The sequence below is a fragment of the Delphinapterus leucas genome, chromosome 18 (assembly GCF_059928025.1).
Source record: "Delphinapterus leucas isolate spDelLeu-1000000601 "Yukka" chromosome 18, BTC_Dleu_Yukka2, whole genome shotgun sequence".
Taxonomy (NCBI): Eukaryota; Metazoa; Chordata; class Mammalia; order Artiodactyla; family Monodontidae; genus Delphinapterus; species Delphinapterus leucas.
The window spans coordinates 46,756,226-46,783,596 of NC_143146.1; the positions used below are offsets into that span (position 1 = coordinate 46,756,226).

The 27,371-nt window shown below is 36.1% G+C and overlaps 1 protein-coding gene across 2 annotated transcripts in view; it reads left to right on the plus strand.

Moving 5' to 3' along the window:
• DIAPH3 (diaphanous related formin 3) overlaps positions 1 to 27,371 on the plus strand; it is a 550,258-nt gene that overhangs the window by 278,921 nt on the left and 243,966 nt on the right. For both annotated transcript variants that reach the window (XM_022561162.3, XM_030762514.2), the window contains one exon: positions 13,221 to 13,460. In XM_022561162.3, coding sequence (XP_022416870.2) covers positions 13,221 to 13,460 — 240 coding nt within the window. The remainder of the gene's footprint in view (positions 1 to 13,220; positions 13,461 to 27,371) is intronic.

Here is a 27,371-nt window from a genome sequence, read left to right on the forward strand (position 1 = left end):
GCCGGGAGTCAGTGCCTGAAAACTGTTGCCTCAGGGCAGCAGGGGGAAGGGAGATAAGTCCAGTCCCTGTTTTTCCATCTTTGGCCAGAAGGGGAATTTCCTTCTGGTCATTCTAATGGTTTCTCCTTTCATTATAATTTGTAAGATAATCTTGTGTCTGTTTCTTCAGTCTCATACTTTTTTTTTTTTTTTTTTTGCGGTATGCGGGCCTCTCACTGTTGTGGCCTCTCCCGTTGCAGAGCACAGGCTCTGGACGCGCAGGCTCAGTGGCCATGGCTCACGGGCGCAGCCGCTCCGCGGCATGTGAGATCTTCCCGGACCGGGGCACGAACCCGTGTCCCCTGCATCGGCAGGCAGACTCTCAACCACTGCGCCACCAGGGAAGCCCCAGTCTCATATTTTACCACTGCCTTCATTGTCCACTGTGTCTCAGCCGCATTTGTTTTTTGCTCCAACCTCAGATTTGCGCTTACTCCTGCTGCAACCTCTGCTTCAGCCCAGGTGCCACTTTCCTGTGGTAGGGCTCATCATCCTGGTGTCCCCCCCACCATCATCCTACTTATTCATGAGCACTTATCCTTAACTACAGTGATCCTGTCTATTTGTTTTATTGTTTTTCTGTCTTTTTCTCTCCCTTTCTCCATCTGTTTACTTTAGTACAGCCATTTGGACCCGGTCCCTGTCATCTTATTTTCAGTGTGATTCCCCAAGGCCTTAAACAGAGTTTGGTACATAATAAGTATTCAGTAAATACTCTGATACATAAATAAATGAGTAATTATATCTGCCTCTCACATAACTCCAGAAATAGGCATTACCATTTCAGAGCTGAGGCAACTTGTTCACTCAACTAGTAACTAGTACAGCTCAGCTGTGAACCATAGTTTTATGACATTAAAGGATGTCCTTCATTTTTTATGGTGGCAGTCACTCTTGTGTGTTTGTTTGCTGTAGGTGCCCACTGTACTCGAAGTTGCTTTTAGCACTGGTTTCTGTATCTTCATCACTGGAGAAAATTTATTTTTGATATTTAAAGATTAACTTGAGTTAATAATAAGTACAAATTACTTAGTATGTTTATGTAGGAGCTTAAATTATTGAGTTGTTGAACTTGAAATTAAGTTTTTGGAAATTTTGTCAGTTACTCCTTTTTCTTCTTTGGGATTTTAAATCTTCTAAATAGGCAACTAAAAAGTAGGGCATTGGGCTTCCCTGGTGGTGCAGTGGTTGAGAGTCCGCCTGCCGATGCAGGGGACACAGGTTCGTGCCCCGGTCCCGGAGGATCCCACATGCCATGGAGCGGCTGGGCCCATGAGCCATGGCCGCTGAGCCTGCGCGTCTGGAGCCTGTGCTCCGCAACGGGAGAGGCCACAACAGTGAGAGGCCCGCGTACCGAAAAAAAAAAAAAAAGTGGGGCATTTGAGTCCATAATAGGAATTATGGTTGTTTTTTGGTATAGAAACATGATGCTTTCTAGTTAGACCATCTATGTAGTATTGAAATTTTATGGCACAATCTGCTTAATGTGTTTCATTTGCAAAAATGAAACAAAACATCATTATAGTCACATACTAATTACTAGCCATGCATCATTCATTTGAAATAAAGCCTAAAGCATTTTGTAGTTGTAAGCAAAAAGGTCTCTTATGATTCATCACTTTGCAAACAACATTGTTTTAAGGTTGCTTTTTAGATCTGAGTATCATCTAGTGCCTGAGAAGCGTTTCCTGTATTCTGCAAATCTCATCATACAGGTCTCGATATTCTCTTCTAAGACTACTTTGGAAACATAATGGAAAAGGGAGACTGGACTAATGAAACTAAGTTACTATAGAGTTAGGCAGTTTTATTGCAGTGGTGGCTTAAGGTGTAATTGTTGTAGATATAGACTGGCTTATGTCATATCTCATTCTTGACGCCATCTGGAAAGGTCTGTAAAGTGCATTTTTAATAAAGTTCAGTAAATACTATAACCAGTATTCTACTTAATGGCTCTCCCCATTAACACAAAGGTGAAAATTTGATGAAAATAAGTTGGATGCATACTATATTTATATAGTCTCAAAGCATCTTCCTATAAGTAACATTAATTATATAGGGAATATGTTGTAACTTTACATTGATTGGAAAAACTGGTGGATATAACCTTAGCTAAATATTTATGTATTATATTATAGTATGTATACACATATGTATTTCCTTTATAATACATATATGTGAAGACGAAGAGAGAGAATATGATGGAGCAAATGATACAAAATGGAAACACTTGGTTAATCTGGGTAAAGAATTTTTTTGTATTCTTAAAACTGAAATTGTAATAAAAAGGTTTTAAAATTCCATTTACAGTAACAAAACTATAAAACACTTAGGAATACATTTTTAAAAAGCTGGGTAAACCACTAACAATGATAAAATGGATAAAATATTCAGGTCCTCCATCTTAAGGCCATAGACAACCAGTAGAAGAAAACTGCAAGCTTTGGGAGAATAGAAACTGCATGAACTTGTGAATGCCCAGCTTTTGGTCTGGCGAAAGTTTTCCGATAATAGCACGGAGAGCTGGGGTTTGAGCAGAAAGTGTGGTTTTCTCTGGAGCGTGGAAGCAGGGATCAGAATTTATAGCAGCTGAAACAGGGCAGGCCATTATAGGGGAATGAACTGTACAGAAAGGGACTCCAGTTTTCCATGTGGGAGTCTCCCTGGAGTCTGTGCCTGGAGGCTGAGCTGTTCATATACTGAGCAAGATTTGCCAGATAGCACCTGCTGCACAGTGAGAGTAGAAGAGAGATACTAGGGGTCTACATTCCTAGGAGGCGTTGGAGTTCTGGCCCTGCCAGAATAGAGATAGCTTCTTGACACCTCATTAACTTACTTGGTATTCACTCAAACAACTGGAAAGGTTATACCTTAGGAAAGAAGACCAACATCCTAAAGGAGTACCTACTCTAGACTCACCCTAAGAAAACCTATAATCAAGTCTACAGGCTTCTCTGGGAAGAATGAGTCCTACCAAGTTAGAGGGGCTAGAGAAACAACTCCCACTTTCCGCAGAGCCACACTAACAAAGTGTGAGCTCAAGCCTATTAAGCCTCTAAATAAGCCTACTGAGAAATTTAAGGTGATCACCCAATGACTGATTTGCCTGCTAAAACAAGAAGGAACATTCTTCAAAGGAATATTACAACTCAAGAGTGGTTATAACATTTCATCATTTCATTAAGAAGTAAAGATTAATAAAATGGGATGTATTGTAAAAAACGTCAGATACACAAGACAGCCCAGGTTTTAGATTTCAAATGCAGAGACTTTAATGTGCATATTATAAATATGTTCAAAGAACTAAAGCAAATTATCTTTTAAGAATTGAAGGAAAACATGATCTTAATTAAGGAATCTTTGCAGGGAAATGAAAACTATAAAAATTTGCCATATGGGAATTCTCAAACTGAAAAGTTCAATAACTGAATTAAAATATTCAGTATAGGGGTTAATAGTATATTGGAGATAAACAGTCTAAAACACCTGTAATTGTAGTCCCAAAAGAAGAAAGTGAGATTGTGGCTGGCAAAATATTTGAAGAAATACAGGCCAAGAAATGCCAAATTGAGTGGAAAATATAAACTTATGGTTCAAGAACCTCAGCAAAACCCAGTCAGGATAAATATAAAGAGAAAGACATTTTGGCACATTCTAGTCAAACTGCTGAAAGACAAAGACAAAGTCATGAAAGTGATTTGAGGAGGGGAAAACATGTAAGAAAACGAGGAGAGAGATTTAGCTGCCCTTGCAGAAATAATGGAAAGCAGAAGTCAACATTAGGGTATATTTTAAATGTTGAAATAAAGAAACTCTGTAAACTCAAAATTATCTCTTTAGTAGATACCCTTCCCAAAATAGGGTAAAATAAATACATTTTTAGTTGTGTGAAAACAGAGAGTTTGTGACCATCAGACCTGCCCTACAAGAAATGCGAAAGTTGTCCTGCAGGCCAAATGGAAATGATACTAAATGAAAAGTGATATCCACAAAAAGGAATGGAAACCATGTGAAATGATCAACGAACTATGTTTTCTTTCTTCTCATAATTTACTTAAAACTAATAATTAAAAAAATAACATTGCAGGATGAGGTTTATATGTATATAGAAGTAAAAGATATGATAGTAGCACAAATGATTGGGTAGGACAAATGAAATTATGCTGTTGTAACATTATAACACACATGAAATGCCAGAAGGTGGGAAGTGTGAGTGAAATGCTGGAAGGGGGAGGCAGGAAATGAAACCTATGAACAGGCACAATACTGACTTAATAGTCACTCTAAGTAGACTACATAAAGAGGCATATTGGTAGTCCTAGAGCAACCAGGAAAATATAATAAAGAGATATAGTTAAGAAGCCAGTAGAAGAAATAAAATGGAATACTAAAAATTGCTTGTTAAACACAAAAGCAGGAAGGGATAAAAGAGAGGTAAAAAGCAGAAAGGACAAATGGAAAACAGATACTAGACAATAAGAAAAGTAGCATAGCTTTGTATATTTCAGAGAATGTATATTTCAAGACAAATCATATAAGAAATAGAGGCATTACACAAGGATACAAGGAGTAATTTACAAGAAACAATCATCTTAAATATGCCTGCACCTAATAAAGAACATTAAAATTCATGAAGCAAAACCTGTAGAAGTAAATGGAGAAATAGATAACTTCACAATCATAATGAGACTTTAATGCCCCCTTTCAGTAAATTCTAGAAAAAGTAGATCAAGAAACAAATCAGTAAATAATTAGAAAATCAAGACAGTTCTATCAACCAGCTTGTTCTAATTGGTATTTATAGAACATTGCCCATATAACTGCAGAATATACATTCGTTTCAAATACACATGGAACATTCACCAAGGTAGACTATATGGGAACATAAAATAAGTCTCAGTAATTTTCAAAAGAGTGAAATCTTGTAGAGTATGTTTTCTATGTAAATTGGAATTAAATTGGACAACAACAATAATAGAACATCTCTCACTGTTTGAAAATTGGATAACATAGTTTTAAATTATTTATGGGTCAAAGAAGAAATAATTTTAAACTTAATGAAAATGAAAGCACTGAAAAAGAAAACTAAATTCTCATATTTCCATCAGGAATCAAAGAACGGAATCTACTACAGAAAATTAGAGACTCATATCATACATAAACATATATACAAAAATTGTCAAAATATTTTTGTATCAAATAGTGCAATGCCTAAAAAGGAGAGTGTGTCATTACCAAGCTGTGCAAGGTTGGTTTAACATTTAAAAATTAATGTAGTTGACCATATTATCAGAAAATAGGGAGAAAAATCATATAATTATCTAGATACAAAATAAAAAGCATTTGACAGAATTGTATCTTGTTTATGATATATGAAAACTCTTAGCAAGTAGAAAAAGAAGGAAAGTTTCTCAACCTGATAAAGGACATCTATAGAAGACATGGAGCTATCCTCATACTTAGTTGGGAAAGATTAAATTCTTTGTCATTTATGATTGGAAACCAGACAAGGATTTATCACTTTTCTGCATTATAATATATGTTCTAACTTGTGTAATAAAAAAAAATGAGATAAAAGGCCTGTACATTGGAAATGATGTAAGTGAACTAATTATCTATGTAAATACATAAGGAATCTGTAGTAAACTTTGTTAGAAGGTCACAAAATAGTCACTGTACCAAAATCAGTTGTATTTTTCTCTATAAGCAATGATATATCGGAAAGCAAAATAAAAATAGTACTGTTTTCAATAGCATCAAAAAATGCAAAATACTTAAGGATGCATTTCCCTGAACATACGCAAATTTTCTACACTGCAAACTACAAATTATTGGTGAGGGAACTTGAAGAAGTTGTAAATAAATGGCGATACATACCATGCTCCTGGAGTGGAAGACTCAATTTGTTAAGATCTCATTTTTCCCTCAAATGATCTATAGATTCCTAATACACATACGATACACATTCTCAATCAATCCCAGCAGGTCTTATAATAGTAACTGACAAGATATCACAAAAATTCATATGGCACGCAAAGGACCTGGAATGGACAAAATCAATTTTGAAAAACAAACTTGGAGGACCTAGACTACTGATTTGATATCAAGACAGTAAGGTTTTGGTTTAAGGATATATAAGTGTTTTTCTCAAAAGTATAGAAATAGATTTACAAAGATACCATCAATTGATTTTTCAACAAAGACTTTAAGGCTAGTGAGTAGAGAAAGGAACTTCTTTGTACCAAATGATGCTGCGAAACTTGGATATTCTATTGACTAAAATGAATCTCAACTCCTTCATCACACCACGCAGAACAGTTAATGAGGGATGGAATATAGACCTAAATGTGCAAAGATAAAAGCTTCAAGAATAAAGCATAACATTGGCAAAGGGGGCGTAAATTGTCATAAGCCACTTTGTAAAAAGTTTGACAATTTATTGTAAGGTTAAGTATGCATTTACACTATACTATTTAATGGAAATGAAAAGACTCATACAAGAATATTCATAATCTCCTGTATTAGTTTCCCTGGGCTGCCATAACAAATGTCCACAACGTTAGTGATTTAAAACAACAGTAATTTATTCTGTCGTATTTCTGGAGACCAAAAGTCCTACATCAAGCTGTTGGCAGGGTTGGTTCCTTCTGGAGACTCTGAGGAAGAATCTGTTCCATGCCTCTCCCTTAGCATCTGGTAGCTGCTTGTAGCCTTTGGTATTTCTTGACTTTTAGCATCACTCCAGTCTCTGCCTCCATCTTCACAGTCTTCATGTTGCCTCCTCCTGTGTGTGACTTTCTCTCTCCTTTCTTGTAAAATGACATGGCATTAGATTTAGGGATCTCCCTGAATCCTGCATGATCTCACCTGGAAATCTTTAACTTAATTACATCTGTAAAGACCCTATTTCTACATAAGGTCACCTTCACAGATACCTGGTTTAGGACTTATCCTTCCAATGCCTATTCATTCCAACCCACTACACAGTGCCAAACTGGGAAGAAACCAAAAAGTCCATCAATGCTTTGGTTTAGGAAAGAGGCTAAACAAATTTTGGTGTATTCTTGCAATGAAATATTGCTCATTCTTGCAATGAAATATTAATAAAAAGGAACACAGTACTCAATCATACTAACATGTGTGTGAATCTCAAAGTCATTTTATTGAGTGAAAGAAGCCAGACACCAAAAGTGTTTCCTGAAAGTTTCATTTATATAAATTTCAAGAACAGGCAAAACTTAGTTATAGTGATAGCAATCAAAACATTGGTTTCCTATGTTAGGGTGGGGATTGTCTGGAAGCAGACATGAATGAATTTAAGACACCAGAAAGGTTCTGGGTTTTATGCCAGCTTTTTAATTCATCAGATATGAAACTTATGTGTTGAGTGTTTGCTAAGACTGCCAAATTAAATAAGAAGTCTCTCGCTCTCTAACTTTACCACTTTCAGATCCTGAGTATCTGTGGAACTCATTTGGACCTCCTGTGAAATCCTTCGTGGTCCAGAATTGATAAGCATTTGTAGACAAAGAGAAAGCATATCTGATGTCTATAGCTAATTGTCTATTTCTTGACTACCTGGAGGAATATACATTTTATCCTTTTAATTTTTTTTTTCTTTTTGTATAATTCTTGGCTTTACCTTGCTCCTTTGGAAAAATGTAAAAAATGCGACTTTGGGGCTTCGCTGGTGGCTCAGTGGTTGAGAGTCTGCCTGCCGATGCAGGGGACACGGGTTCGTGCCCCTGTCTGGGAGGATCCCATATGCCGCAGAGTGACTGGGCCTGTGAGCCATGGCCGCTGAGCCTGTGCGTCCAGAGCCTGTGCTCTGCAACGGGAGAGGCCACAGCAGTGAGAGGCCTGCGTACCGCAAAAAAAAAAAAAATGCGACTTTGCCACAGCAAAGTACAAAAAATGTACTTTGCTGTTGTGTAGTTTAAAAAAAAATAATTTTAGCTTATGAGTTTTATTATCATAAGAGCACATTTATTTTAAAAATACTCTTGATATTCTAAGCACTACCCAGGCATAAGGCATTTGAATAGCTATGTTTTTGATGCCTTTCCTAAAGTGAAATGAACTTTTTTTTCTGAGAATTCTGGAGATTATGAAAATATTGGCCAGCTAACAGTAAAGGGAAGACATTTTTCATATAGTTTAATTAGAAAAATCAAGTTCAAAACTTTTTCCTAAGTGTCTTAAGTCTGTTGTTAGATCACCTTCCTTTCTCAGATGTCACTTTTCTCCCTCAACCCTTTGTCGTTTTCTCTAGCCTTGTCTTTCACAAAGATGCACTCGTTTTTTCACAGTCTCTTTGCTTCTCACACCTCTCTTATGGGGAGTGGAAGAATTAGCAAATATGGAAATAAGAGTGGAGAGTGCAGTGTAATGGGACAACAAAAGTGGATCTGGAAACATACAGGGGTAGTTAGGTATACCAAGAAGAAAGGAAAGAAATATCAAGTAGTAGCAGGCAGAGCTCACAGCAGGGTCAACCTGTCTTCATAGTGATTTGTCTGATAACTACCGTGGGGAAATTAAAGTCTCTTCCTACTCATAGGAAAACATAGCAGAAGTATTGATAGTTTGAGTATCAGGTGGCTTTTAAGTTGCGGTTATTAATTTCCACATTGTGATTCTCTGAGTGGCATGCACAGTTAGTTGGCAGCAAGTTAGCTCTAGGCTCATGCCCTACTGTCCCTGTGCCCTTGAAGGAGTCATTTAACCTTACAGAAACGCCGTCCCATTATCCCTTATAATTATGTATTTACAACATGTATAACGTAAAGGTTTAGAGTAGTAAATCAATTAAGACTCAAGCTAGTAGCTTTTCAATCAGCAGGTTACTTGTATTAGAAGGAAAGTTGAATGATTAATTAGTCTTAGCACAACTTTAGGGAAGAATAATGAAGATATAGAGGATGTTCTCAAATTTCTTTTGAGGTGCGCCTACACAAGGCTGCAGGCAAGAAGTGGGGGAAAACCCAACAAGTTTTGAATAAGTTGGCTCCTGAAAATCTCATATTTATAAAAGAAACTGAATAAAGAGGATATGGTGTTAAATGTAGTTGGTATAAAAATGTCAGATGGATTCTGTTTTTTCCCCCTGTGAAATAATGGATAAACTTAAAATTACATGAGAAAAAGATAACCATAGTGAGATTATGGAAGAGTACATCTCCCTGAAGACTTTTTCTCCTTTTTGCCCTTTAAGACAGATGGAAAGAATTCAGTGATATAAGGGCAGCAACTACCACTTCTGTGCCTTTCGCAGCACTGATGGGCACCCAGTCAATGCTTGTTGGTTCACAGATTTTCTCAAGGTCTTTTCATCTTACTTTGTACCTGCTCCAACAATGTGTATATTGCCAACAAACAAAATTTTGAAATAAAAATTACCCTTAGTGTTCTGGATATTGTTTGTTGATTTTATCCAGTCACTGTTCTTAAGGTGTTTTCATTCAGGCACATGACATCTGCAGTGGTGTGATGGGGTGGTTGCCGGAGTACTGCTGCCTGCTTTCAAAAAATAGTAATAAAACCAAAATATTTTTACTTTCTTTTTTATGCCTTTAGGTTGGTCTTCAGACTATAACTCATTATTGTCAGATTTTGGTGCTATGTGTTTACATTGCTAGGACTCTGTACTAATAAATGTAAAGGATACCTCTGTAAAAATGAATTCTAATTTCTTCTAACATTCTAATTATTAACTATCTTACAGTTAAACTTTGGCAGTAACCCTTCCTTTCTTCATCTCTTTTTTAATGACTTTCTGTTACCATTGAGAATATTATTTGAGCATCATAGCTCTCCATTTACGCATTCAGTCTAGTCTTTGGCAGACAAGTCATAGTTCTAGATTCTTGGGCAAGCAAACAGAATGCAAATGTCCAGTGTTTTTTTTTTTTTAAATATTTATTCATTTGGCTGCATCGGGTCTTAGTTGTGGCGCGTGGGCTCCAGAGGCGTGGGCTCCCCAGTGTGGCACGCAGGCTCCACAGTGCACAGGCTTAGTTGCCCTGTGGCACTTGGGATCCCAGTTCCCTGAACAGGGATCAAACCCACGTCCCCTGCATTGGAAGGCCGACTCTTAACCACAGGACCACCAGGGAAGTCCCAGCAAATGTCTAGTGTTGATAGAATATGTGAGGGGGTGAAGAAACATTCTTCAGGATTTAAAAAATATATATATATTTTCCCTTTTTTTACCTTTTTTCTTTGATCCCATTTGAAGAAATAGAATTTGATTTGCCCAGTGAGAAAAATAACTCTGCCATCATCTTCATAGATTACAAGATCTTAGAACGTTAGCTTTCATTGACTTTTTTTTGTTGTCGTTGTTTTTAAAATAAAAGGGGCAGCCATTTGGCCTAGGGGATTAGTGTAGGCTAAATGGTAGACCCTGGACAGGATCTAGTTCTGGTGATCTCTCAAATTCCTTTCCAGTGCAGTAATTTTGTTCACTAAAATGCATTTGTTTCTTATCAGCCAAAATACTCACTTTTCAAAATTTGGAAGAAAGAACAATATGAAAAGGACATCTAATTTAAAAAGGTGTTCAAAAATCTGTTTAGGTTACCTTTCCTGACTTGGCTTTGTCAGGGTATTTGATAAACTCATAGCACTTTGTTCTGCATTACATCACAGACTCTATTTTTTCAAGGTACCTGTCCCTAGTGCCAGGTAGACTCATTACTCATACAAATCTAAGTTATATTTTTCTAGGAAAATTAATTACTTTGTACTGGCTACATATGGTTAGCTTGTCAGCAGGAAAGCTTTAACATACTTCGGGGTAGTTTTTTTTTTTTTTGCGGTATGCGGGCCTCTCACTGTTGTGGCCTCTCCTGTTGCGGAGCACAGGCTCTGGACGCGCAGGCTCAGCGGCCGTGGCTCACGGGCCTAGCCGCTCCACGGCATGTGGGATCTTCCCGGACCGGGACACGAACCCGGGTCCCCTGCATCGGCAGGCGGACTCTCAACCACTGCGCCACCAGGGAAGCCCCAGGGTAGTTTAATGTAGACATTTAAGTAGTCTTTTTTCTCTTTGCACATGAAGTAGTACATTAATATATGTTAAAATTAATATATTTTGCAATACTAATGTTTTGCATGGGGTACTGGAGAATTCTTCTCTTGTTATTGCAAAGTACCAAATACCTGATTTCATAATCATGAATGAGGGCATAGGCTGAAAGCAGAGATGCTGTGGGCCCATCATACACCTTCTGAATGGCCATAACTGTATGAGCTCATGTGAGTGTTCCCTTATATGTCTTAGTATTCTAAAGGATAAATTAAATGTAACAGAGCATGGTACAGCCTTGGTCCAGTATAATATGAATGTGTACAAATATTACATTTGTAATATTTAAGTAAGGGTACAAGTTCCAGGTAAGTGAGTCCATTTGGGAGCATTTTAAAACAAGTGAAATGACTTTATCAGAAGTAATCACTGCTTACCTCTACTTTGTGTGCTAGACATACAATGTCCAAACAATGATTCATTCCCACTAAGAATTGGTATTCTAATAAGGTCTCACTTTGTCTTTCATAAATTTTTATATTACTAAAATATATTTTATAAAACCATTATTAGTAATGTTTCTTTGTACTTTAAAAAATGTCATTTTTGAGCTTATAGTTTCTTTACTCTGTTCTAGGAGAAAAAATTTTATTTTCTCTAGATGGGATTTTGAAGACGTTTCTTGAATTCAAGGAATTTTAAGACATTCCTTAGAATACTTTGTAGAGGAGACTTCTTACTAATTATATTAGTTGAGCTCTTGGAGTCTTGGTTGCATACACATAAGCATTTAACACGTCAAGTTGCTGGGGAGAATGCTGTATGTAAATTAGATATATTATTTGCTGAGAAACTATTTAGTGACTGTAAGAACTTGGTTCCTCTGAAGATATTCTCTCAGAGGTATCTACTGAGAGCTCTTTATTGCTCCGATTTTGTTAGATGAGTAAACTGGGTTATGTTGTTAAGTCATTAAAGCAGTGCCTGTAGTATCCTATTGGAATCTAATAAGTTCAGGCTTTTGTATGGTACAGTTTATTTTAAATAACAATCGTTATATTATGAGCAGTTAGTTTTTAACAGAAATCCTATAAGCTTCATCTGGCATTGTTTTTTAGCTTTTCCTTGAGGGTCAGTGATTAACAGAACTATTCCCTATTTTGATCCTATCATGTTCTGTCACTGTTTTTTTTTTTTTCTGACCTTGCCTCAAAGTGCTTTTGATGTTTATAATCGTTGTTGAAGTTCACCTGTTTTACCACTGCTGCCCCCATCAATCTAAGTCTCAAATTCCTAACATGTTTGGTCAAGGAATTCACATGTAACTTAAATGTGGTATGTCTCCAGCCTTCAGGCTCTACCCCCTCACGTGTGTTGCTAGCACATGGTTCTGGGGTAAATTTAAGGCAAGAAGTTGCTGACCCTCTAACCCTTTTGTTCTTTCAACATTTTCAACCCCCTTTATACCCAGTAAGGAAACGCAGAGTCCCAAACGGGGCTAACCTGGCACGTGGTAGACCTGTGGCTTTGCACGGCTTCTGTCTCCTGCTCTGCTCATGTTTTCTAACTCTGACTCTGCTAATTTAGCATGTGTCAGGAGTCATTCTGCTGTCCTGTGTTTCTGAAGAAAGTCAATTTAGTACAGATTGGGACCTATTTACCCTCCTTCAATCTAACACATACTGTTAGTCAGCAGGGCTCCTGTGGACATCAATTGCTATTTGAGGAAACAAACCCTCTTTAGACCTTTCTGAATATGTTTTAAACATGACCCAGCATATTTCAGTATTGAACAAAAATTAAAGCAGTGCTATGAATGCTTTGTAATTTGTTGCCTCTGTATCCTGTTACCTTTTAAAAATTCAGTTTTTTTAAAAAAAAGATATATGTACTTTATTTCTTAAACTTTGTCATTTAAGTAAAGCTCTCTTTTCATCGAGCATCTAAATTTTTAATGTTTTCTTTGAGTGATGACTCAGGATTCCTCACAAAAACACGCAGGGCTTTTCTCTCTTCCTGCTATCAGTTTCAGGGGACATATTGCTTTTTCCATACTGTCATACCAATAAATCATCCCAGATTACTTGCAGCCGCACAGTACTAAAGTGTACCATGCATTTTAAAGGAAATCTGCTATTTTCTTTTCAATCAGATGAGCAATGTGAAGAGACTACGGCCACGGCTCAGTGCTATTCTCTTTAAGCTTCAGTTTGAAGAGCAGGTGAACAACATCAAACCTGACATCATGGCTGTCAGTACTGCCTGCGAAGAGATAAAGAAGAGCAGGAGCTTTAGCAAGTTGCTGGAACTTGTGTTGCTAATGGGAAACTACATGAATGCTGGCTCCCGGAATGCTCAAACCTTCGGATTTAACCTTAGCTCTCTCTGTAAAGTGAGTTTGTTTTTTCAGAACATATAATTTGCCTGAACACTTATTCTTAAATGTCAGCCCTGATTACATTACTTATTTTTTATTTTGATGTGCTCATTGTCAAGAACTTAAACTGAACCATCAACCCAAACCCAGAGTGAACTGAGCTCAACTCAGCCTCTGAACTAAATCCAAATGTTAATTTTCTCTGATCTGCAAATTCAACTGAAGAATTTTGTTTAACTGCAAAATTATGTTGTAAACCTGTGCTTTCTCGAACTGATGAAATGGAACATCAAAATATTATTTAAACCTAATATTCATTCAATATAAATACGTGCATATGACAGTATATATATTGAGCATTGCTTGGAATTGCCACTAAAATCTTTACCTTTAACTATTTAAATATTTCTTTGCATTTTTCTTTTATGAAAGCTGACTAAAGGGAGAGAAAAGTGAGACTGCTTTATATAAAGGGAAAATCATTATATTAGGAATAGACATAACTCGGATGTTATTATTTTGAAATGTTTCTATCTAAATATAATTTTAGAGGAGATGAAAATTGAGTAAGTTTAGAGATTTTTTTTCTTCCAGGTTCTTCCATAGTTTAAATTTTCTTACAGCAAATGTATTCAGTGTTGTATATAACAGAGCTCTCTGTCTTAAGAAGTGGGCCATAGTAACAGTGCTTTATTGATCAGCTTACAACAAATTCTTCTCAGTTACACATCACAAGAAAAGCTTTCTCTTGTTCTTGACCTCGTAACATCTACGCTCCCTGATTAAGGAATTTGATTATTGCGATTACCGGTTAGATTGGAAGGTGAGAAACAAGTTCAGCTTTAGCTATGGGTTTACTGAATAGTTGATCTCTTCATGCTTTCATGGCTTTTCTTACACAATTTCCCTGGCTTATGCTTTCTGTTGGTATCGGTGACTTGTGAGCTTTTCCCCTCTCCCATCTCCATCTTTTTATTTTCCTCTCCTTGCTTTTCTTAGCCTGCTGTGTTCAGTTAAGATTCCTAGCAAGTATTATGATGTGATTCATAAGACTGCACGTTTATAGAATGCTTACTTATCCCGTGCCAAATGCTTGACCTGATCATCTCATTTAATGTATGTGATTAATATTTACCTGGGATAATGGGACTCATATTTTTCACATGTAAGCCATTAATTATGCTTAGATATTTTAATGGCGCTCTATACTAAAGTTATGGCAGCAGAGTTAAGAGAGAGTGGCTAGCTTGGCTAAGGAAGGGCAGTTTCACACTCAGAGAGGATCAGGAATTTGAGCTGGATCTGGAAGGATGAGTGGATGTTCCCTGAGAGGAAAGGGCATTCTAAGCAAGTGTCAACAGTTCACATTAAGGGTTATATCATGGCACAGTTGGAGCCTGGATGGAAGAGGAGTGGAGAAAATGGAAATGTGATAGTAAATGGGTCTAGATGGTGAAGAGCTTCAAATGTCACACCTTATACTGAAGGTTTTATGGAGACATGTTACTTCTGTAAGTCAAGTGATATTATCATCTGTCTTCCAGGAAGATAATTCTAACAGCAGTATGGAAGAAAGGTAAGCTGCACTTCCCAGTACTGTCACCATTAGCCATACATATTTAAATTTAAATCAATTACTATTTAAATAAAATTAAAAATTTAATTCCTCACACTTACCATGTTTCAAGTGAGTCAGTGTCCATACATGCTGGCAGCAAATATGGCACATTTCCATCATTGCTGGAAGTTCTATTGGACAGCGCTGGGTTGGGGGTGGGGGGTATAGTGGGGATAGACTCGGTGATGGGCTGACCTGTGTCATGTGACCTGGGAAGATGCCAGAGGAAATGGAGCTGAGAAGATAGATGGGAATGGTGAAGGAAAAAGGGAGGGGTCAAAGATAACTCCTTGCTACTGACATGTTTGAAGTAGTTGCTCAAAAGAGAAAAGAGTTCAGGCTGATTTTGGTGTGTCCTTCTCCTAGCTTACCTCAGTGTCTTAGAAGGCATCTGACTGAAGCTGCCTTATTCAAATGTTTTACCAAATATTTGAGTGTCCACTATGAAACTGTCACTGTGCTTTGAGATGTTGGAGGTCTGAGTTAAGGTAGTGGTAAAGGCGTAGAAGGGGAAAGGGGATGGAGGGAAGTGTACACATTTAAGGAACATCTAGTTATTGTCAGGGCATGGTGATTATTAACTTGGAGGCTGAAGGATAAGGAGGCAAGTAAGACTGCCAGGTTCAGGCTTTTTCTGAGAAGGGAAGCAAAGGAAGAAAAACAGGATGAGGAGCGAGGTGGGGGAGAAGTTAATTCCACACGTACAGACCTACTGGAGTTTGTTTCATAGTGCCAAGTGTCTGTTCCTCTTTAGATTTTGCATCTCAGAACTACAGCCAACTCACAAGAAGTTGACCACATACCCTCCCTTATTTCTGCCTTGAAAGAGAAGTGTAGACAAGAGATTAGGTCTGATTAATGAGGTGGAATTCCCTAATACAGTACTTGGTACATAGTAAATACTGAACAAATAGCTGTTGAATGGATAACAGTGCAGTGGACACAATGCAGTACATACAGTGTTGTGTAGAGACAATGTTATTATGTAGCTGAAAATAGAAATCCTCTCATGTTTATATACAGTCACTGATGCATAGTGATTTAAAACCTCTTACAAATACAATGCATGCTGCTACGATTTTACTATAGTCATGCTGCAAACCAGTTAATCTGTCTCCAGGTAATAGAGTTGACTGTATTTTCAGTCAACGGTACTGGCTATTTTGATCATCCCTATAAGGAGCCTTATGTTGTACAAGAAACAAAATGAATACTACAACTTCATATTTTTTTATTAGCCTACATGTCAAGTAGGCTATATAAGCATATATTGAACAAGATGATATCTCATCATGTTTGTCATCAGAAGTAGCAGCTTGATCGTTGACCATTGTGATTTTCACACCGAGTGTAAAGCATTTGGTTTGATGATAAGCCCCCACACAGGGAATTCCATATTTATTTGACAGTAGAAAGACAGGGTAATATTTTAATCTGTTCGAACATGCTGGGTAATTATATGACATTTACTATTCTATATCCAAAATCTTTACTTGTAAATGCCCCTTATAAATTTAGCTTAAGTATGAACAGTGTGTGAAAATTCATATTAAATTGTTAACTTTGTGTTGTTTAGAAATAAATACATGAGTCATGAATCCTGTATGCATTGTAGTTTGGTTTTAGGGTTTATATTATATCTTTGTATACGTTTGTAATTGAGATGACTAATTACAATAAATGAGTTCAGAGAGAAAAGATTTTACTTTCTTTTACTTAAAGATTCGATAGGGTCTGTGATAAATAAATATAAATGTTAAATATGAGATATAAAGTAACCATAGACTAGAATGTATTAAGATGTAAACATAAATTAAAGTAGACGTATAGGTTTGAGGCTTTCGGATGGAAAAAGTGAAGTGCAAAACATGGTCATGAAACTTTTCATGAGCTAAAAATTGTGGTTTCTCTTATTAGCCAAAGCTGAACTTCACGAGAAATTTTGCGTTCGTGTCATTATAAAGGGAAAATACAGTGTTGAGCAGTGTTCCTTTAAACAGCAAGTGAAAAAATCCATTTCATGAGGTTCTTTCTTTTAGAACCATCTCCCCTTCTCTCCTCCATCTTCCCCTCCCCTCCCCTCCCCTGACAAATATGTACTCAGAGCCTCTTATGGGGTAACACTCCAAGAGAACCCTCATAGTAAGATACATATGTACTTTTCAGTTACAGTATTGCTATCCCTAGTTTAATCAAAATGGTGTGAGTATTCAATACCTTGCTTTCTGGCGACTTGGCTTTTTAAAAGGATAAACCTCAGACTATATAGAAGAATGGACAGACTGCTTGTCATTCATAAAATCCTCCAAAGATATTACTAAACTTTAGATAAATTTGGATAATAAGCAGTTTGAGATTATATTCTTTTTTCAGGACCTGTATTGGTTAATTTGTATCCTTAGAAATACAAGCAGCAAATAGGTGCTTGCCTGACCAGAATGCCCACCTAGAAAAATTTGTATGTCATTAGTGTTGAAATTAGTAATTGTAGTGAATCTGTGCGTAGAGCCAAGTAGATCAGCATTCTAGCAAAAAATGAGTTGACTCAACCATCAAAGTTCAACACCATATTAAATATATGAGATGATTTTAACTTGTTATTTAAAAAGCAGACATTATTAATCCATGCACGATGACTATAACATGTGTTTGATAATGTTTACTAATGTCTACTGAAATGTTTGATTCCTGAGTAACAAATCATCTCAATCAATACAACTGGATGATGGAGCTGTAAATTGTAGCTCTTTGTTCTGTATAACTAAATAAAGTGACTACCTGTATTGGGATAGTAAATATAAATTTTGAAAGAGTTTACCAATTGTAATAACTTATTTCTATCAGTTTATGCTGTCATTTGGGGGGAAAATTGCAGAAAAATTCACTATTGATTTCCTCTATAAATTTATCCATATCATTACTTTGTAGGAGATTTTCTGTTATCAATAGAATATGCGATTGGTTCCTCTCAAAGGTGAAATTATCAAAGGATACATAATAATGGGGCTGTTGGTGTTTGGAGTTAGGTGATAAAAGGCAGCGGTGGCAGGTCAGATTGATTTTTGTCTAAGTTATCTTTTCTAGTGCATGAAATTCTTATCTGGTCTGTATATTTCTTTCACGAGCACAGGCTAACCGAAAGTAGAATAACTTAACCAAAGCTGTGATGGGGAAGATTTTTTAGAAAAAATGTTTAGTTTCCTCATTCTTTAATGCTGTCACCAACTCTAGTGAGTGATTTCTTAAAGTTGTGAACAGCTCTCCTTGTGGGACATCGATTCTCAACCCACAGTGCCCTTTAAAAAATACCGATGCATCAGCCTCACGTCAGATCAATTACTTCAGCATGTATGCATGTGGATCCTGTTTAGTGGCATTTTTAAAAAGCTCCCCCAGGTGATTTTAATGCACAGACTGAACTGAAAATCACTTTGTCTGTCTTCTGCCCTGCTTACTTATCCCAGAATGAAAACCCCCCAGTTGGTGGCCTGGAACCAACCAACCAACAAACACAAAAGCAAAACCTAACCAACACAAGAACAAAATCAGAAATGAAACAACTCTACTTCCTCACTTAAGGATGAGAGGTGAAAATATTTCCAAAACTGCTGCTTTCTTTCATGCCACGCTGAACTTTATTCTGAAAGGGAAGAAAGGGAGTGAAAGGAGTATGAATCTCAGGCACATGGTGGAACTGAAATCAGTTGATGGTCAGTGTTCTGAGTTATTTTGCAGGACTTGACCTTGGAAAGTAGAGTTTCAGTGATTATGAAAAGCAGGAGGCAAATCCCTCTGCCTGTCACAGACAGTTTCTATTTCATAAGCCTGTCACAGTCACGTGGGTTGCCACTGTGAATCTTTGTGAAATTTTGATTCTTGTATATCACCTTTTCCTTTACTCCATGAAGTTATTTTTAAGAAAGACTTCTCCCAAACAAATCCATTGTTCCATCTGCATTTACTGTTTTATAAGGATTTTAGAGGGCTTTTTATTCTTTATCAGATTGGAAAACCACCCTAGTAAATTTTGGCACCCTTCGAAAATAAAGCAGTTTTTGGCCAAAGACTTACAGATAACAAATGCCATTCTTATTTTACATCCAGCCAATTAAATCACTGAAAAATACTGACTTCCAAAGCAATGTGAAACTATTTAGAGTCCTTAACCCTCTTTGGCTCATTCGTTAACACATTTAGTCTATAGCATTTTCCAGGAATTATTTAATTAGCTTTACTAAGTAGTGTTTTTGGTAAATTTATTCACATTACCTTTGTTTTTTCAGTTACTATTAAACATTGTAAATTAGAATTATTCCTTTAATCAAATTATAAAAGATAAGTGGCTTTGCTCATGAACAGCAAATGCACTGCTTATGTGCTGTCGTCTCACCACTCTCAAAACCAGCATTGCTAATCTGTCAAACTTCCTTTCCCTGAAGCAGACAGCCTCAGAATCCTCCTTAACACCATGCTTAGAGATAGCTACTACCCATCAGAGGTAGTAATGAATCTTACCAGCCATCTTTGGTTCAATCTAGTCTCATTTTATAAATGAAAATAAAAAATTAAACAAGATACCCCATTCCTGATACTCTAGGAGGCTTTCTTTTATCAAAGGTCTGGATCAGAGACAAAACATGCAACACTATTATCTGTATAGTAATACTTAGCCAATAGTATTTGTGAACATATGTGCTTAGGTAGCAGGGAAGAGTCTGATGATGAAATGAGTGCACACCAAAACCAGACAAAGACATTATAAGAAAGGGAACTTATAGACCAATATCTCTTATGAACATAGATGCAAAAATCCTCAACAAAATATTGTAAATCAAAGCCAACAATATGTAAAAAAGAATTAGATACCATGACCAAGAGGGTTATATTCCAGGTATGGAAGGCTGGTTTAACATTTGAAAATCAGTTAATGTAATTTATCAAATCAACAGGCTCTAAAGGAGAAAAACCATTTGACCATATCAATATATGCAGAAAAGGCAGCTAATCAAGTACAATACCCATTCATGACAAAAACTTTCAACAAACTAGAAATACAGGGGAATTTCCTTAAGTTGATAAAGAACATCTATAAAAACTACAGAGAGCATCATACTTAATGATAAGAAACTAAATATTTTTCCCCTAAGATCAGGAACAAGGAAACATGTCCCTTCTCACCATTTCTATTCAGCATTGTACTGGAGGTCCTGGCTTAATGCAACAAGACAAGAAAAGGACATAAAAGTATACAGATTGGGAAGGAATAAATAAAATTGTCTTTGCTCATAAGTAAAATGATTGCCTATGTAGAAAATCCCCCAAATTGATCAAAAAAAAGGAAAGAAAGAAAAACACTTTCTGGAACTTAATAAGCAATTAGAACAAAGTTTCTGGATATGAGATTGGCATTAAAATGTTGACTACTTTTTTAATATCAGCAATGAAAAATTAGAATTTGAAAGAAAAAATGGAATATCATTTACTTTAGCACCAAAAATTTTCTACAATATTTGTATGAGGAAGATGACAAAACTTTGATGAAAGAAATAAAAAAAAATCTGATAAAGAAATAGATATCCCATGTTCATGGAAAGGAATATTCAATATTGTTAAGGTGTCAGCTCTTCCCAGCTTGATCCATGTAGTCAATGAAATTCCAATCACAATCTCAGCAAGTAATTTTGTGGGTATTGACAGATTGATTCTAAATTTTATATGGATATGTGAAAGACTCAGAATAGTCAATACAACACTGAAGAAGGAGGAAGAAAAGGAGGAGGAGGAAGGGGAAGGACTGACTTCAAGACTTACTATAAAATTACAGTAATGAAAACTGTGGTATTGGGGGGAAAAAGATAGACAGTCAGTGGAACAGAATAGAGAGCCCAGAAACAGACCCACACAGGTATAGTCAACTGATCCTGGACAAAGCAGCACAGGTAATTCAATGGAAAAGAATCGTTTTTTAAAGAAATGATGCTGGAAAAACTGGACATTTATAAGTTAGCCACTATTTGAATTTAAAAACTTCTGCTCTGTGAAGTGAAAAGACAGTCCATAGAGTGGGATAAAATCTTTGCAAAACACCTATCTGACAAAAGACTTGTATCCAAAATATACAAAGAACTCTAAAACTCAACAATAAGAAAACAACCCAATTTTTTAAAAAAGGCCTGAACAGACATCTTACTGAAGATTTACAAATGAGAAATAACTGTATGAAAATATACTCAAAATCATATGTCGTGAGGGAATTGCAAATTAAAAAAATGAGACACCATTACACATCTATTAGAATGGCTAAAATCCAAATCACTGACAGCACCAAATGCTACTGAGGATGTGGCACAACAGGATCACTCATTCACTGATGAAAGGAATGCAAGATAGTACAGCATCTTTAGAAGACTGGCAGTTACAAAGCTAAACATAGATTTAACATAGGATTCAGTAATCACATTCCTGTTTACCCCAAGGAGTAAAAAACCTGCATACAAATGTTTATAGCAGTTTTATTCGTGGTTGCCAAAATTTGGAAGCAACTCGAGAAGTCCTTCAGTAGCTGAATGGATAAAACCCACTGATATAGTCATACAATAGACCAGCGATGGGGAACGACAGGGGGTGGCAGATGAAGCTTCGCTTGCTCGCCTCCCTGCTGCTCACCTCCTGCTGTGCGGCCAGGTTCCTAACAGGCTGTGGACCCATACTGGTCTGTGGCCTGAGCGTTGGGGACCCCTGCAATAGACTATTAAATCAGTCATAAAAAGAAAATCTCTTAAGCCAAGAAAAGACATGGAGAAATGCATAAAACTAAGTGAAAGAAGCCAATCTGAAAAGCCTCCATACTCTGATTCCAACTATATAACATTCTGGAAAGGACAAAATTATAGAGATAGTAAAAAATTCAGTGGTTTCTGGAGGTTTGGGGGGAGGGGGAAGAAGGAAGAGATGAATAGGTGGAAGACAGGGGATTTTTCAGGATGTTGAAACTATTCCCTATGACTCAGTCATGGTAGATATGTGACATTATGCATTTGGCAAAACCCATACAACTTTAGAACACAGAGTGAACCCAAAAGTAAACTCAGGTTAATAATTAGTAATAATGTATCAATATCATCAATAAAGGTACATAAATTTTAACAAATGTAACACATTAATGCAAAATGTTACTGATAGGGGAATTTGTGTATGTGGAGGGGAGTATATGGGAATCTGCCTTTTCTGCTCTATTTGTCTTAAAGTGAAACTGCTCTAGAATATAAAGTCTGTTAATTAAAAAAATTAAGAAGTATAAAAACCATTTAATTTAAAATTAATGTATTTGAGCCATTTATATTAACTAAAGAACACTGAGCTATTTTAAATCTCTTGTGAAATAAGGGAATAGTGTAAATAATAGAACATTGAACAATATAATAATGCAACAAGATAAAATTTTACTAAAATGCAAAAATGCTTTTCATGCTGAAGTGCTCACTGAAATCCAAGATAAATATGTTTAAAATATAATTCAGAGATAGTGTGTCTATGGAGATATAGTAGAAGTCAGTTTAATTATAGAAGCTGACATTATTTAAAGCATTTTCTTCCTTATTTAATGTTTCAACTCTCATCATTTTAAAATGAAAACTAAGCAATAAATATGTTTTTTAATATGTGAATGCTATAAATTTATCTAATACCTATTTTACCTAATATTAGTTTATCGCTACCTATCTTTAAAATCACTATGAAAGTTTTATTATAGGTGTTAATAGTGACGGCAGTGACATAGATGATGCAAAGCATATTGTTTAATTTATGTTAAGATTTTAAATTTCCATTCATTTTGGAGGGATACACAGTATTTTTAAAAATTTAATCAGCACAGTGATTGATTTTTAAAAATGTATTTTTATATATCAGGAAACAGTTCATTCTATAATTGTAGTTGGTTTCACTAGTGAATTTGAACCTACGCATTGACTTTTTGAGCTTCATATCTGAGCAATTATGATATATTCTTTGGCAGTTCATATTCACACATCCATTTTCATGTGGATACATGTAACTTACACTTAGAGATGTTTCAAACATATACAAAGCACCTTATTCTGCAAGTGATTTAAGATGGAGTATGATGTTAGTAGATATACTTGGTTGGGTCTGTTAAAGATGAAACTTTACAGTTTCATTCAACCATATTTTTATCATATTTTGTGAGCACTGATCTATTAGCAATATGGAAAGACTTTGCATTTGAGGTAAGATTCAGGTAGCATTTTATTAATTGTATAGATAAAACAATAGAAAGAATGCCATGCTTTTAGAACTAGAAGTGACCTCAGGATAGGGGTGTAGAGGCTTTCCAGGCTAGAATTAGCAGGTTATAGGGCTTCAGTATTTTAAATTGCGTTAATGAGCACTATTTTACTGTTTTACTACTATTTTTATCCACTGTGTTTTTGAGAATTTTGTTTCTTTTGATGCATAATAATCTATATTAAATAAAGATTTTGTAGAGGAACTGCATTTTATAGTGGTTAAGAGCTTTGGATTCACACAGAAGTGGGTTCAAATAAGTCTTGGCTCTACTGGATAGTAGCTATGTGATCTGGGGTATGCTACATGATGTTTCACATCTCTTTTGCCCTCTTAATACCAGTTCCTTCCTCATAAGGATGGTGTGCGTTTCAAGCACTTAACAGGCATTGTATTATTTGGCCAATCCCTGTCTCTTAGGAAGTGCCACACAAATAAGAGTGGCTGCTGTTGTCCTCAGCATTCATACTGTTTACAAGGTAGGGTCTTCTAGAATGTTCATGGAGCCATTACAGACCCTCATAATTTTGTCATTTTTCTGGTGTTCAGTAATGTCTACAACATCCAAAGAGTCAATGCTGTCTGGATAACGTAATTGAAGTATAGGAACATGATAATGGGGAACAGCTACTAGTTTGACAATATTCTTAAGATAAAGTTTTATTATTCAGAGTGTAAGGGGTTGTAGTTCTTTGGATTCTGAAAATCACCAAGACGGTACTTAGTTTTTATTTTAGGAATTTTCTTTCTTGTGACTAAAACAATGGAATTTTCTTTAAATGTCATCCAAGTTCGTGCTGAATAGCTTAAAAATATTCCCAAACCTTGCATTGTAGCTACAAAGGAGTTCTATCCAGACTGACAACTAGGCCATGATTTATTACAGGATCTGCTTTTAACATTATTTTGTCTGGAGTGAACAGAGCGGTTGAAGAAACTCCATCCATCTTTTTGTTTATTTGACATCTATGCCACATTAAATGTTCCTTAAAGAAACAATATATAAACAAGAAATTCTCCTTAACAGTGACGATTACTCAATCAGTAAGATAAATCTCTTGACAGTGATACCAAAGGAATCCTGTCAAGCAATGTCGGTGAAAATTTTAAAAAAGCATATTTTTTAAACTTAAGAATAAATTTTTAAGCCAGATATTTTAGCTTCATTTTCTTTCCAAGAGTTAGCACTACAGAGTATGCTCAAGTTGTTTTTTCTCTTCAACAAAATTAGCACCATCTCTCAAGCTTTCCTTGTTCTAGCTCAATCGCTGATTATGTATGATATGAATAATTAGTAGAAATAGAGTGTGCCCTTTTTGTTGTTAATGTTTATCAAAAGGTGAAAAAATACTGAGCAAGTAAATGAAGACTGTGATAAATATATTTTGCTCTGCTTTCATATATTTTCATGTGCTTTCTGGGAGGGTTTTTTTGTTTGGTTTTTGTTTCGGGTTTTTTTTTTTTTTTTAAAGTGATTTGGGGGAAGGAAGGAAGGAAGGGAATAGAGTAATTGAGGCAGGAAGAATACCTTCCCGGCACTGTGCAGTTTTTCCTGAGAACGTTAGGAACTGAATGAAGAATCTCTGTCCTGGAATTTAGAGCAACTAGTAGTTTGTAAGTAACCATGCATTGTCAACAAATAGTCACTCTCTGTGTTTCTTAACTTCTTATCTTTTATTAGGTATATTTTCAGATTTATTTATTTGGGAATTTGAGTGTTTTTTTTTTTAAGTCTCCTGGTTGTTAAATATAGATTCTGTTCTGGAGGGATGGGAGACTTCTATTTATTATTCAGTGAGTATATTTTAAATATTAGTCTGTGACCAGTATGTGAGTTGCTAACCGGTTGATGTTTTCAATAGTACAGCCAGGATAGCAACCTCCTCCATAAGTTAGTGTTTAGCTTTATGATTGTCTCTAAATATTTGAATCTGTGTTTGACCTGCATCCTTAACATTTATTAAATTGGTAGATGCTATATAGGTTATAGAATTCTAATTCTGAATTCTTATTGCTCATGAATAAAGATCAAGATTGATCCAGTTGCTTATTGTTGGATCATAGAGATTTCTTGATATATTAATCCTAGCAATTGCTGGCCATTTAGCTATATCACAAATAGCCCTGGAAAGCTCTTTCCAGGTGCTTGTTTTAATCAACATTCCACACAGGACATGTGTCTAGTTTCACATGAATGGAGCATGATAAGAAAGGTGTAAATTGGTGACAGTCAGGAACTGGGAGTCCACCAAAGGAACAGTATTCTCTAGTCATTGCTATAAAGAGGGAGGTGGGGGAACAGAAGAGTTAACCATTAGAGTGCTTTAAAAAAAATAGCAAAACTAAAATCAAAGGACAGTTTTTATACTGACTGATGGTTGTACCAGGGAAAACTATTATATTTGTGAAAGTTTGCTACTTTTACCCTAGCCTTATCCATTAAAGATGATAGTATGAATGAAATTGTAGAGTTGAAAGGTAACTTTTATAAATCGGATTAACATTCTCAGTGTATGTGAAAGCTGAAACCAAAAGATTTTAACTGACCCAAGCATGCAAAAAAAACTTCTGGACTGAGATTATAACTAGGTTTCGTCATTTTTATTCTAGTATTTTTTAAAAATAGATTTTGCAATGTCTACTAACACAAGCCCACTGTAAAGTATATTTAATATTTTTGGAGTGGAAAGTGAATTTAGAGTTTCCTTTTCCTGTCCAGTTCCATATTCTCACTTTATTTATGTGAATCTGAGGTCCAGTAACTTGCCCAAGGTGACATAGCTAGTTAAAGGCCAGTTTTAGTGTTATGTTTTAGCAGGTCATTCACACGTTAGTGGCAATCAGTCTAGCTAGTGATCAGAGTCAGTTTTTGAGGAATAATTTTTCAGAACACTCAGATGAATGTTGTGATTTATGTTCCTTTTAAGAGGCATCAAATAATGGATTCTGTTCATATCAGTCAGTTTTTAAAGTGCCAGGAACAATTGCTGCTGAATGGTTTGCATGCCGAATAGGCCAGCGCAGCATTTGAACCTGTTATAAGAGTAATCATGTGAAAGCCTGGCTGTCTATAGTAGGGTAGCTCTGTGTTTCCAGGGACAAGATAGTTTGTGCATTAATAAGTCACGTGTGTTAATATTTGTGATGGCACAGAATATCTCCTTCTGCCACAATCGGATAGTAACTCTCATTTGATATTTTTCTGATAGTGATATAATACTTAGTGACATAGAGTTTGAAAAAAATACATATGGATATATATGTGTATACACTTATTTTAAGGTAGGAAATTGTTGGAAAGGAAGCAATAGGGTTGTGCACAGTTAAGTATACCAAGAATTTCCAACTCTAAATTAAATCCTGGTGTGAAAAGAGCGATTTTTTCTCCCCTTATGTGTGTTTCTGATCTGGATGATTACTCATTTGTAGGGAACACTATCAGATTATGTATTTGCCCTGTGTTCACACCCAGCACCCCCTACCCCATCACTCACAGAAGCTAAGCTGACCTCTGTTTGTACCTAGGTTGTAGCCTAGCCTTTCTCCCTTCTGATTCATTCCTCGGCCTTTTCAGATTAGGATTGGTCCATCCTGGCCTTCTCTTCAAGCCTCTGCTCTCCTTTCTTTTATGCTGTGTACGTATTTGTGTTTATTTGGTCAACGTTTTAGCTTTGGAGGCTAAGAGCTCACAAACCGGTACTCCTAGAATAAGTTCTCACTATGTATTCTCTACAGTTTATCACCCTCAAGGGATGGAAAATTGGTTCTCGGGGAGCAAAAATATCTTTCCTATCTGCCTCTGTTTTCATGTGTAAAGCACAGATGTACATGCAGTACATAAACAGATATACAGTATATGTATCATTTTAAAATTTCATAGGTGCAAATGATTCGGAAAAATACGCCTAAAAAAACTTAGCCAGCAATAATGAAATAAAGGTTGAGAACACTGTTCTACACCTATATATATCTATATCCTTTCCCAGTGTCTTCACTTATAT